General features: G+C 57.9%; 1 protein-coding gene across 3 annotated transcripts in view; it reads right to left on the bottom strand.

Annotated features, from left to right (window-relative positions):
* NEK6 (NIMA related kinase 6) overlaps positions 1 to 12,696 on the bottom strand; it is an 86,081-nt gene that overhangs the window by 2,042 nt on the left and 71,343 nt on the right. For all 3 annotated transcript variants that reach the window (XM_045468937.1, XM_045468936.1, XM_045468935.1), the window contains exons 8-9: positions 10,966 to 11,060; positions 2,964 to 3,077 (exon numbers count right to left, since the gene is read on the bottom strand). In XM_045468937.1, the coding sequence (XP_045324893.1) occupies positions 2,964 to 3,077; positions 10,966 to 11,060 (209 nt within the window). The remainder of the gene's footprint in view (positions 1 to 2,963; positions 3,078 to 10,965; positions 11,061 to 12,696) is intronic.

Raw genomic sequence — 12,696 nt, 5'->3', positions numbered from 1 at the left:
AGACAGAGCTTTTAATTATACAGACACCGAAGGCTGCTCCTGCCTCGGGGTGGGGGAGGGGCGCCTTGAGCCTCTGATCGCCTCGTTCTTCTGATAGCCAGAGTGCCAATTATTTTAATGGTAATTAAAATAATGACCTTAAAAAGCCTACGTCTCAACTTGCATCACTGGGCTCGCTGCAGTTTTAAATGCCTGGTGCTGGAGGGCCTGGCCGGCCCTGGGGTCGGGGGCAACGGCGGAGAGATGCTTGGTTCCCAATAAGGGGGCTCGTGCGGACTCGGTGGCCACGCTCAGGGAGTCTGGGGAGGGCGGAGGGGTCACGCGGAGGCCCCAGGGCTACTGTACGTGCTCCATGTTTCACACCTGAGGTGTTTCGGGGTGCAGACGAGGTTTTTCCGGGTCGGGCATTGGGAGCATCTCCTCCAATCCGCGTGCCGCCTTTTTGGGGTTCCGCTGCTTTCTCGGCACCGGGAAGCCCCCCGGACAGGCGCTGAGGCCGAGTCTGCGGTCAGCCCAACACGCCTGGAGTCTGAGGCTGCCCACGACAAGCACGTACTTTTCAGAGCCCGACAGCAGTCAGGGGAAGGTGGCGGCTGGCCCCTGACAGCTTAATGTACCCAAGAAAAACACATCAGGGTAAAGTCATTGTGACTCTCAGTTACTCCTCTGTGAGTGGACTGTGCGGTTGGCAAGAAGAGCAAGTTTGGTAAACTTCAGAAATCAAGAGAAACAGACAATAAAGTGTCTTTATACCCATTTCTAAGAGGTGATGTAAACTTCAAAAGTGAGGTGTACTGAGTGACTCCAGTGCTAAGAAGCATCTCTCCTTAACACACTGCCTAGAAATGCTGGGTGTACGAGGTGAAAGCCAGATGCCCTGGGGAGTACGAGGTCACGGAGTTGGAATGATGGACTTGGGAGGGAAGGGGGCTGAGGGCTTTACTCAGCAGATTCATTCATTTCAGCTTCTGTCTGGAAGGCAGAGAGAAGTTGTGATCTGCTCCAAATTGCAAGTCTAAGCTTCTAAATGGTACAGAGTTCCAAATTTGTTCATTTACTTATTTTTTAAAGTTTTGAAAATGCTGTTTATTTATTTATTTGAGAGGGGGGGGGGGGGACAGAATCTGAAGCAGGCTCCAGGCTCTGAGCACAGAGCCCGACACGGGGCTGGAACTTGTGAACCGTGAAATCATGACCTGAAGTCGGATGCTTAACTGACTGAGCCATCCAGGCACCCCTCCCAATTTAAAACGGTAAGAAAAGAGGGGCCCCTGGGTGGCCCAGTTGGTTAAGCATCCAACTCTTGATACTGGGTCAGGTCATGATCTCGGGGTCATGGGATCGAGCCCCTCGTCGGGCTCCATGCTGAGCATGGAGCCTGCATGGGATTCTCTCTCTGCCCCTCCCTCTCCCTCACACACACACATACACACACACGCACACTCTCTCTCTCTCTCTCAAAAATAAACTTAAAAAAAAAGTAAGAAAAGAAAAACCAAATGCAACTATTAACTTGGTTAAGAAATCTAGTTTTTCCTTTCCTGCCAACTTCCACTCCAGAGCACTTCGACTTCTTCCAACGATACGTAGAAGAATTCTGTAAACCACTGAGGCAAAGGCCATGAGAGTGTGTACTGAACAACCCAAGGAATCTGTACTCCTGGTCCTCTCTCTCTCCTCTGGGAGCGTGCAAAGCCAGTGAGCACGGCCTTAAGTATGAAGGCTGCCAAGAGAAGGGTGGCTGACGACCCTTTTGGCTGGCCTGCCTGGACATGGGGTTCGAGCACGTTGGGAGACCTGGTCTCTGCAGCTCAAGCCCCTGGGAGACCAGGGCTGCCCCTTTCAGAACCCTCGGGATGGGGATCGCAGCGAGCTGCACAGGTGGCGCCTCATCCCAGCTGGACACCTGGGTACTGGAGACATGTGCCATCAAGATACACTGGCACAGTGGTTGGGGGCGGAGTCTCTGGGTTCAAATCCTGCCTCCACCGCTCGCAAGTTACGTGACCTTGGGAAAGTTACTTTAACCTATCCGTGTCTCGGTTTCCTCAGTAAAATGGGAGTTGGGGAGCGGGGAGGACTCAACGGTAAGTCATAAACGTGGGCTGTTCCCGTGACAGTAGCTTCCGGTCAGTGTTAGCCTGGTGCTAAACTTAGCGCATCACATGCATTACCCTCATCCCTACGCCGACCCTGTGAGGTAGAGTCTAGGATCATCGCCACGTTACAGACGAGGAAACGGAGACTCAGAAGGGACTCACCCGAGAGCGGTGAAGGGAGCGTGCAAGTGAACACATCTGTCTACGCCCTCAGCCAGGCTGTGTCGTAAACCTGCCATTTCATCTTCACATTTGATTCACAAAGGTGAAATCTTAGCCCTATTTTCAAGAAGACGGACCTGAGGAAGGGGACACTCAGCCAGTAGCTGGCACGACCCAATGCCAGACCCGTCTGTCTGTACCCAGAGCAGAACGCTGACGGTAAGAACCCAAGGTGTGACTCAGGTCTGTGACAGTAGGGAGACCAGTCCGCTTGCCGTGGCTTCCGGTCGTGGGAGCGGAGTAGCAGCCGGCCGGCTGGGCTACAGGGCAAGCCAAGGCCCCTCCGCCTCCGCATCTGGTTCCTGTTGTCCGACACCACGTGGAGCCCGTCTCCGCGACCCGCAGCAGTGACTCAAGCACCGGGTTGGGAGCCAAATGGGCAGAAGTGTGCCCACGGGGCCTCCCCGGCCAGCTCCTGCCGGATTTGGTGCCGGTGGGCAGGCCACAGACTGCTGCTGGGGGCCCACACTGGTGTCTGTGAAACCTCTCCCGTAAAACTAATCTACTTTGCCCCCTCACTGAGTCGCTTTCCCAGAAATCTCCACCCGGCGAGGTGAACCCCCGCTCAACCCCACAAGATGCCTCTGCTCGTGAGCCACTGCTGGCCATCGGAGTCCCCAGGTCTGGTGACAGCAAACCCACCTTCTCAGAGTAATGTTCTCCAGGGAGAGGTGGGTAGTCACATTGCTCGATCTTCTGGCAGAGGGAGAAGAGATTCATTTTATCTCCATAGAAGGGGCTCTGGAGAGCTGCCATCTGCAAGGGGAGAGGGTGAGAGGCATGAGTTTGCAGCCCTGAGGTCCGGGGACAAAAGGGACCGCTCCGGATGGCCGTACGGTCCTTCTCTGGTCCTTGCTGCGACTGTCGGGCAGGCTGTCTTCACAACCCCGACGAAGCTGGGATTCAATAGAAAGCAGCAGTTTTAACGCGATCCTTGTCTTATAAGCAAAGCAAGCGGCACAAGGTTTCAGTGACAAAACCCGAAGGGCAACGAGGCGGGGCCAGCCGCGCGCAGGCACACCCCGCCTCACACCTCAGCTCCCAAGGCCTGAGTTTTGGCCGTGCGTGCCGCGCCGGCAGATGGAAAGAGGCTCTGCTCACCGGGATCGGGGCCCAGCAGGCCCGCTCTGGTACCCTGTCTTCTACTTCTAAGAAGCAATTCCAAAGACACCCGTGGGAGGATGTCCGAGGAGTACATTCAGGGAATTACTTACCCGAGGACTAGCGTGTTGGGGGTGGTGGGGAGGTAAGGTTTTGGTTTGCATGCTGGCTATTTCGCTAGCTGCGAGTTCAGGGTTCTCTGTGGAAGCTGGACGCCCAGACATCATCAGGGAGGAGGGGCGGGAGGAAGAAGGCTGGCCGTTGGCCGCCGACGGCAGGGGCCTGGGACCCTCCGCTCGGCAGAAGCTCCAGGGTGGAAGCAAGTGCCCGGCTCTGCGCTCTGCCTGCTGCGTCTTCTGTCTTCTGCCCTCTGGTCTCTTCGTCCATAAAACGGAAAGACGCTCCACGCACAGGGCTGTGGTGAGGCGTGGCTGGCACCAGAGGTGCCAGGAGCTGAGGCTTCCCGGACTCCCCACCCCGACCGTTCAGGGCTCTACTGGCGGGGTGTCTTCAGAGGGGGTACGTGGGAGCTACGGGCGGCTCCGTCAGGCAGCCGCGTGGCGGCCCAGCGCAGTGCCCGCCGGCCCCATCTGCTGATTAATCCACGATGGGATTCAAGTGCTTCTTGTCACTCCCACTCACTGTTGCCTGCCGCCGAGAGACGGCCCAACGCCTCCCGCTGATGAAGTGCCCTTGGGTAATTGTGCCTGCCCGTCCGTTTGGCCTCGGTTCCCTTCGAGGAGCCGGGCTGCCAAGGCCACTCGGTACAGACTCCTTGGCCGGGACACTGGGCTACCCGAGGACTCCTCACTTGTCCTCGGGCCCCAGAGGACAGGCCAGCAAGCGTGATCTCAGGGCAGGAAGGAGCCCATGGGTGCTGGGTTTATGGGTGCCCGCTAGCTTTAGTGTCCCCGTCTGCCCCCCATCCTCTGTTCACCCCCGTGAACAGGTCTGGCGGCCCCCAGGGCAGGGCTGGCCTCCTTCAGGAGAGCCCAGGGGGCTTCAGACCCAGGCAGCATCCTTGGGTCTACACACGGCCTTTGGGGAAGCAGCCGAGCGTGACCTGGAGACTCTGGTTTCCTCTGACCCCGGTGCAGGCGTCTGCCCGGGGCGGCACCTGTGCACCCAGGTGCCTGGGCCATGCTCGAGCTTTCAGGTGGACGTTTAGGGCCGGCCTCACCCCTCCTCCCGTGACCAGGGACTCCGACCCCCCTGAGGAGGGCTGCGGGGAGTGGCCCTGGTCCTCGGCAGGGAAGGCTGTGTACGTGGAGGCCCTGCCCGCCGCGGGCTCCGCCAGCCTGACGGGGAGCTGGCTTTACCACGGAGTGTGCAAAATGGCATCGCTCGGGTGATGCGTTTCCAATAGTTAAAATGAGAGCCTCGGGTGCAAAGGGTTAATTGGGCAGCTTCAAAAGGACATCTGTTGCCACAGCGGAGAGCAGCTGAGGCTCCGGGGCGGTCACTCGGGGTGATCTGTGTGCCCCGCGAGTCGTGGCTAGATGATTAAGACAGATTTTCCTGGAAAGTGTTTCTGTTCAGAGTAGAAAGGACATTTAAAATGTTGGTCCACTAACACAGGCCCTGGCTTTCCATGTGTTGGAGCTGGGAGGCTGGCGAAGCCCTTCGACGAGCCAACCCGGTCTGCACAAACCTTGCTGTTTAGTAGGAGTCCAAAAGGGCCCCAGAAATTGGTGGCCTTCAGCGCACCCCTGCCTCCTTTCCGGCACACTCCCACACAGGCCTGACCGCGGTCAGCAGCGGCTCCACCAGGGAAGCCCTCCCCCCCGGCCTCCCCGCTGACAGCGGCTTCTCCATCCACACAGGCAGATTCTAGTGGCAGCGACGTCCCCCCCGCGCTGCCCCTCCAGCTGCGGGCCCTGGGCCTTCCACCCGGATCAGGGCACTGGGCTGTGAAGGAACCTCGGGCTGCCTGAAAGGCTGGGATTAGAACGATTACCCCGAACGACGAGATCCTCGCACCGGCGACCACCCACGACTGCACCGGCGCCGCGGAGGAGGAATCGCCGTTTGGGGCCGATCCTGGCTGTCTGTCAGGGCTGCCGGAGCCGTGGCTCTCAGCGCTGCTCCTCAAATGCAGAACTGTCCCTCTGTGGCGTTATCGGGATGACACATGACCGGGGACCTGGGAGAGTGCCGGCACTCGCCCCCGCCGGGGGTGCTCGGAGAGACTGGTGTGCGATCTGAGATGTCACAGGAAGAAGGGCAACTGCCTTTGACTCCCGCTCTGTCGGGGCCTCCGACGCCCATCTTGTCACCTAGTGTCTCCCAGAGGCCAATCACCAAGCGGTCTGCGGCCCTGTTCCGCCACGAGGCGAAGGGCAGCCGGACCACGCTCTGGGTCAAGCCATGATTCCAAACGCACCTCTGTGCCAGGGGCGGCTGATTCTTAGTCTGTTTCCCCGACTGCTTTCTTGCTGGGTCTCAGTCCCTTGAGGCTGCTGTGAGAAGGTCCCCCGCCGAAGATCCTGAGGCTGGCACCGGATGAGCCAATTCCTTCAGCTCATGCTTCAGAGCTGAGCTCTCGTGTAAATAAATTCCGCAGAGCCCGGGCAGTCCGCCGGACTGTAGTGAAAACAAAGCCCCGGGCCTTCTAACAAGGCCAAGCCCCAGCATCTCTGGGACAGAGGGGAGGCTGCTGAAGTCACTTGGGGCTCCTGGCTCCTCACAACCTGGTCTTTCGTCTCCCAGGGGCTCTGGGCAGAGGCCTGGGTCCCTTTCTCCACCAGGGGCGCCTACTCCAGAAGGCCTGCCCGTCCTGCGTGGCCAGGGCCTGGCTCCTGTCCACAGGGGAGTGGGCTCTGACAGGCAGCCTGGGGACAAGCGCCCATCCTGGCCACTTTCCTGCTGTGTGACCCTGGGAAGTCTCTCCACTTCTCCGAGCCTCAGTTTCCTCCCACAGAGCCAGGCAGGGACTGGCCTAGCATGATTTCCCTGATTCACCCCAACGTCCCTGGCGGCGCTGGCCTGGCGGGGCTCCCCGCTGCTGAGCCAATTGGCCGGTTTCTCCTGGTGCTGACCTTTTCAAGACAGATCCCAGTTTGCGCCCACTCCTGGGGGCCACAAGCCGGTGCTTTGTGGCAGCTCCTCACTAGCCACGGGTCAACATCAGCATCTTAAAGTGACCTCAGGAGTTCCTCCCTGGATACGGGGATGCCGTGAAAGGGGCATGGTGGGCTGAATAAAGGCTCCCAGAAACGTCTGTCTCTTAATCCTTGAAGCCTGTGTTACCTTAACGTGTTACCTTAAATTCCAAAAGGGAGTCAGCAGATGTGATCGAATTAAGTACCCCAGATGGCAGGTTCTTCTGGGTGGTCCAAGTGGGTCCTATATGTAACCACAAGTGTCCTTACATGAGGGAGGCCAAGGGGGATTTGACTGCAGAGGAGGAGACGTGTCGCCAGAGTGCTATGAGGAGGGGGCACGAGCCAAGGAATGCAGGTCACCTATTTTCCATGGAAAAGGCAAGGAAATGGGCTCTCCCTAGAACCTGGAGAAGGAACCAGCCTCACCAACATGTGCTGTCCACTGAAATCGATTCTGGATTTCCGGCCCCCAGAACGGTAAGCGGATAATGTTGTTTTCGACTTTGTGATAACCTGTTACAGCAGCCAGAGGAAACTCACACGGGGGGCTTTTGAGACTTCCAGTCCATGCTGGGGCTCCGGGAAGGGCAGGCCTGGCCGCATCGGGCAGGTTTTCTCTGGCTCTGTGCTGTCGCCCCAGACCTCACGCACCCCCCGCCCCCACCGGGCTCGGGTGTGTCCCTCCGGAGCCACGCCGAATCCTCAGATGTGGTCTGGAGGGGCTGCGTGGGCGCGGAGCCTCTGTGACAGCTCCTCTCACCGGCGCTCCTGGAACCCACCACAGGCTGCTTAGCGGGAGCTCCAGCCGTGTCTGCGGGATGCTTCCTCCCAATTACCAAGCCCTGGGCACAGATGCATCTCCCTCCCTGTCTGCTGGGAAAACATCCGCTCCCCGCGGGGCCGGGGGTGTGGGGAGAGGGGTGGTGTCCTGCAGCAGAGCCCCTGCCGCCTGACATCCTCCGAGAGGCTGGCCACGGCTGGCCACATCAGCCACACTAGCCCTCTTCTGTGGGCGGCCCAGGTCCTTAGATCAGTGCCCGCTGTCCCCAAGGATGTCAATGCCCGAAGGACTTGACTGATTTCATTGACCTCCCACTGCCAACACGTCCCTCCCTGGCTGCCAGCTGTGCGGCCCCCCATGCTGCCAACACGTAAATCAGCTCGGCCGAACGAGAGGCTGGTGCTGGTGAGCCACGAACGCGGACGCTGCCTTGTTTAGACGCGCGTTTAGGTGCCACCGAGACCCAGAGGACCGCCTACCGGGAACCCACGGGCCGAGTGTGGCGGGCCTGGGTGGGCATCGGCCTCCAGAAGCCGAGACAAAGGCTCGGGCAGGGAGCAGGGCGGCTCTGTGCCCGGGGCTTGGCACAAGCACAGGGAGCCAGCTGCCACCCTCTGGCCCCGGGGAGATGAGCCTGCCGCCTGCCGCACCCACCCTGGGCTCACACCCTGGTCGGTGGCCTGCGAGTCTGTCTGTTTATGTTTGCAGACCCTCGGGGTTCACAGAGGCAAGAAGCGGCTTACGGAAATCCCAAGCCCGGAATGGAAAAATAAGAGGACCAAACCATCTGGACCAGAGACGATATCCATGAGGGCAGGGGGACAAAGCTGAGTCCTCCATGGAAAAGGGGGCCAAGCTGCACTCTGGTTTCCTGCTGGCCAAAGCAAAAAGGGAAACGTGGCCAGTTGTGGGGTAGATGCCAACTGATCGGCCTGCACTGGGTCAGCAGCTCCAGGCAGCGGGTGGCGGGGGGGGGGGGGGGGGGCAGGGGCGGGGGATAATGAACTTCAGTGACCTGCCTGCCATTGCCAGAGGGCTTTCTCTGAGCCATGCTCTGTTGGTGCCTCACAGCAAGGGACGGTGTGACCCCATTTTGTACTGGGGCGACGGAAGCTCCTGGAAGGAGACGCTGACTTGCCCCAGGGCCTTCATGGGGTGAGGGGGCAGCTGAGCTCTGAACGCAGGCACTTCTGCCCAAAGTGGCCCCACACCAGGATCCTGCGCGCTCTCACCCAAATTAACCGCAGCCACGTGAGTTAGCTGCATGCACGCGTGCGCACAGTCGGATTCAAACTCGCACGCCCTGCCCCCTGCTACGCGGAGGGCTTCTGCCTGGTCCTGGGGAGACCGGGAGCGGCAGCCCGGCCCCCTGAAGACTGACCCCGGGGTGGACGACGCCCGGTTAGTGGGGGGCTGGAACCCCCTCCTCAGAGGGGCAGGGGGGCAGGGCTGTGGGTACAGGAGCACGGAGCCCGGGGAGGGTGGGCTTGGCTTTGTCACTGGCCTTAGCCCTGGTGGCCCTGGTGTTCACCTGAAGAAGAGACTGTACTTGGAGAGATGGCTGGAGAGACCCCGAAGTCATGATTCATCTTGGGAGGCAGATACCGGTGCCAGAGATTCTGAGACTCCGGAGCTTTGCCCACCTGGCTTTCATTCATTGTAGGCAAAACGCAACCGAACAAGCCCTCTGGGGCCATTACGAATGTGCAGGCACGTGGGGCACCCAGTAAAAGCGGGTTTCTTTCCTTTCCTGTCGTCCTTGCTGAGGAGAGTTCTGACTTTCATCTCTTTTCTCTTGTTGCTAAAGACGCCAATTCCCCTCCACGTTCCCTCCCGCACCCACTGTCCTTCCCAAGGTCACCGCTCACCCCCCTGCTCAACCACTCTGACTCCCAAACCCCACGGCAGCCGGGCTGTGGAGGGAGACAGGGACGGGGAAGGATACAGAACGCAGCCCTCTTCCGCCTGAGGGGGCCAGGAACTGCCCTGCGCTCCCTGATCCACTGCGGCCACCAGGTGGGCACCACCACACCCCGGCTGCTCCCGTTCGGTGGCCATTAAAAGAATTCCTCCCACCACAGATGCCCTGTGGGGTCCCGGAAAGCAGGTCTGCTCCCCATCTCTGACAGTCAGGGTCCGACTCCCCCTCAGACCTTCAAGAGGACACCGTGGGTGGCCCACACTGCTGACCTCCGGGAGAAGGGGGTCCCAGGCACAAATGCCACCTGGCTTCCTCTTTAACCACTAGGTTGCTTATTTAAATGAAATGTCTGCTCTTAAAAGCATTTGAGTTGCTGTGAAGTTTCAACCTTGCAAAGGGATCAGTTGTGACCTCAGAGTCTCAATCAGTAACGTGGGGAGGGGGGGAACCCTACTGCCAAAGGCCCTGACCACAGAGGCAACCACGGTCCCCACGTGGATCAGCAGTGGGCAGCTTTTTCCTTAAGTTCACGCCCAAGGACTGTGAGGTCAATTCCCAGAGGCAACAGTCCCAAGGAAGCCAAGAAACCAGTCTCTGTGACACCCACACACTCCCGGTGGCCCCTGGCTGCTACCTTGAGCGTCGCCGCCCTGGCGGTCACGGGCCACGTCAGCGTGATAAGGGGCCTCTTCAGCTTCTCCCTTCTGAGCCAGACCCCACATGTGCTCACGTCAGCTCCGGGGAAAGCAGAAAAATAATCAAGGTTCCAATTTTGAAAGCAAACTGTGCTTTCTGGTCTCATGGCCCTTGGAGGATTGTCAAAGCTTTTCACATCTGTTGTTGCATTTATCTGGACGGTGACGGTGCAGGATGGGTACTATTCCCATTTTACAGATGGAGAGGCGGGCTCAGCAGGATGCACAGAATCCCAGAGCTGCCCGGCACGACGGGGCCAGGGCCAGGGTGCTGGAGGGTGTGGCTGCCAGCGTGAAGACACGGGAGGGCCCAGGCCCCCTGCCCTCCCACTGGCAGCTGCAACAGCTTCATGGCTAAGAATGACTTGTGCTCCCAGACCCCCAAGGGTGGCTGGCCAGAATGAGCGGGAGCTTCTATTTGTTCATGGCGTCTTATGTCTGAGCCTGCCAAGACTCAGAAATATTCCCGTCCTTCCATCCAGATTGACCACCACATCTGGAAGTGGCCATTTGGTGGCTCCATTTCATGGCTCACGGGAGGGAACAGTGGTCTTTGGTGAGACCCATATTGCTGAACCCGGGAGAGTGTGGACACCCTCTGTGGCGAGGGCTTCAGAAGCATGGGCCAGAGCTGACCTCTCCTGTCCCCAACAGAAGCCTGAGGCACGGGTGAATGTCAAACAGTGGACAGGAGCACCCTGGTTACCAGGGAAACTGGGGCAACCAGACCCCCTGCCTGTGCCACAAGCAGACACTGGACTCTGTTTCTAGTCTGTCTCCCTCTGAGCTGCCCAAGGGTGGCATGGAACCCAGTCTGCCACTGGTCACACATCTAACAATGTCCTCCAGCCCAACGGTGTTAATCAGGCAGACGGTGGGCTGAGTGGGGTGAAGGACAGGACCCAGATGGTGCCCATGTCACAGGTGGACACCGTACATCCCTGGGTTCCCACCTTGAGCTGGTCGGGGGAGCCCTGCCCTGGCTGGGTCCCTGACACGCATGCCTCCCTGAACGCCGCTGAGCCGTGAGGCAGACACTCACCTCATACAGCAAACAGCCCAGAGACCAGATGTCGGACTTGAAGTTGTAGCCATTCTCGTGGATCCTCTCCGGTGACATGTAGTACGGCGTCCCCACTGCAACACAGGAAGACGGAAGAGGGGTGGGTGCTTATGCTCTGTGCGGGGAAGGACGTAAGGGGGAGGGGAAGGTGTGGAGGCTGGGGAGAGATCCAGCCTTGGTCTCCCCGGGCGCCTGGGCAGCCCCCTCTCGCTCTCCGCCTGTCCCCCCTCAGCCAGAGGAGACGCTGGGCAGGACTGGAGCTCCCACACCGGGTAGGGTGCTAAAGCCCCTGGGGACAGGGACCTCCTCAGACCTGAGAATCAGCCTGGGGGCTGGGCAGCTGGGGACAGTGTTTCTGCCAAGGGCCCGGGGGTGTGGGATACAGTGGCCAGGCTCTGGGAAGCAACTGATCAAATGTCCTTTAGGGTGAGTGCTTGAATCTTAGAAGAGTCCAGATTTCTCAACAGTGGGAAGGAAAAAAAAAATCCTCAAAAAACCTGTTAATGCTGACCTAACATTCGTGTTCCTAACAGTCCCCCAAGGAGGCATACCCACTTGACAGATGGGGAAATGGAGGCTCAGAAAAGCGGCGGGACTACAGTTCAAACACAGATCTTTAGGCTCCAGGAAGTGAGCTCTTAGCCACTACCCTTGGCTGGCACCAAACGGCATGTCCAGACTTGGGGTTGGCCAAGATGTCTTAAATCAAACCGAGGACAGAAAAGATAGTAACCATAAAAGAAAAGACTGATAAATTGGACTTCACTAAAATTACGGACTTCAGTTCCCCAAAAGACCATTTAGAGAGTCAAGGCAAGCTGCAGGCTGAAAGAAAACAGTCCTTCCATACATATACCCAACAACGGCCCCATACACAGAATATTTTAAAGCATCTATAATTCAGTAAGTAGAAGACAAACAACCCCCTCTCTCAAGTTAGCAAAAGACTTGAAAGGGCACTTCACAAAAGAGAATTTCCAAGCGGCCAATAAGCACATGAAATGATATTTTTCTCATTACTCATCAAGGCAACACAGATTAAAAGCACAGCAAATTACCACCATCCACCCACCTGAGGTTAAAGTTAAAAAGACAGATATAAACCAAGCCTGATGATGTGGGGGGGCAACTGGAACCCTCACGTATTGCCGATGGGGACAAAAAAATAGTACACCCACCTTGGAAAACCATCTATCGAGCTGAAAACACTGCTGATCCCATAACCTGCCAGGTCTGTTCCCAGGTCAATGTCCAAGAAAAATGAGTGCTTCTGCCCATCAAGAGCCACGATCAAGAATGTGCAAAGTGGCTTTATTCACGATAGCCAGAAACTAGAAACAAAAGCCAATCGACGCTAGAATGGATAAATTGCTAACGTGGCCTGTTCACACAATGGAACAGTAAACATCAACAAACAGGAGCCACGAAACTGATCGATCTCGCAGACACGGTGTTGAGTGAAAGCAACCGTGACAGAAGGGCATGCACTATCTGATTCCATTTTTATCAAGAACAGAATATGTATATACGTGAGAATTCAGTTAAAAAGCAGAGGGGGCACACCCTTGATGATGCGGAATTAATTGTACAAAGATGAGAGGGTTTCCTGAGAGGAGGTGAGCTCCTCATCACCAGAGGCATGCAAACTGCAGCAGAGGGGCTGCTTTGGCAGGGCGGAGGAGGGGCCCAGAGTCAGGATTTGTAAACAGA

The sequence above is a fragment of the Leopardus geoffroyi genome, chromosome D4 (genome assembly GCF_018350155.1).
Source record: "Leopardus geoffroyi isolate Oge1 chromosome D4, O.geoffroyi_Oge1_pat1.0, whole genome shotgun sequence".
Taxonomy (NCBI): Eukaryota; Metazoa; Chordata; class Mammalia; order Carnivora; family Felidae; genus Leopardus; species Leopardus geoffroyi.
Note: the sequence above shows the minus strand (reverse complement) of the source record. Positions and strands in the feature narration are given on the sequence as shown.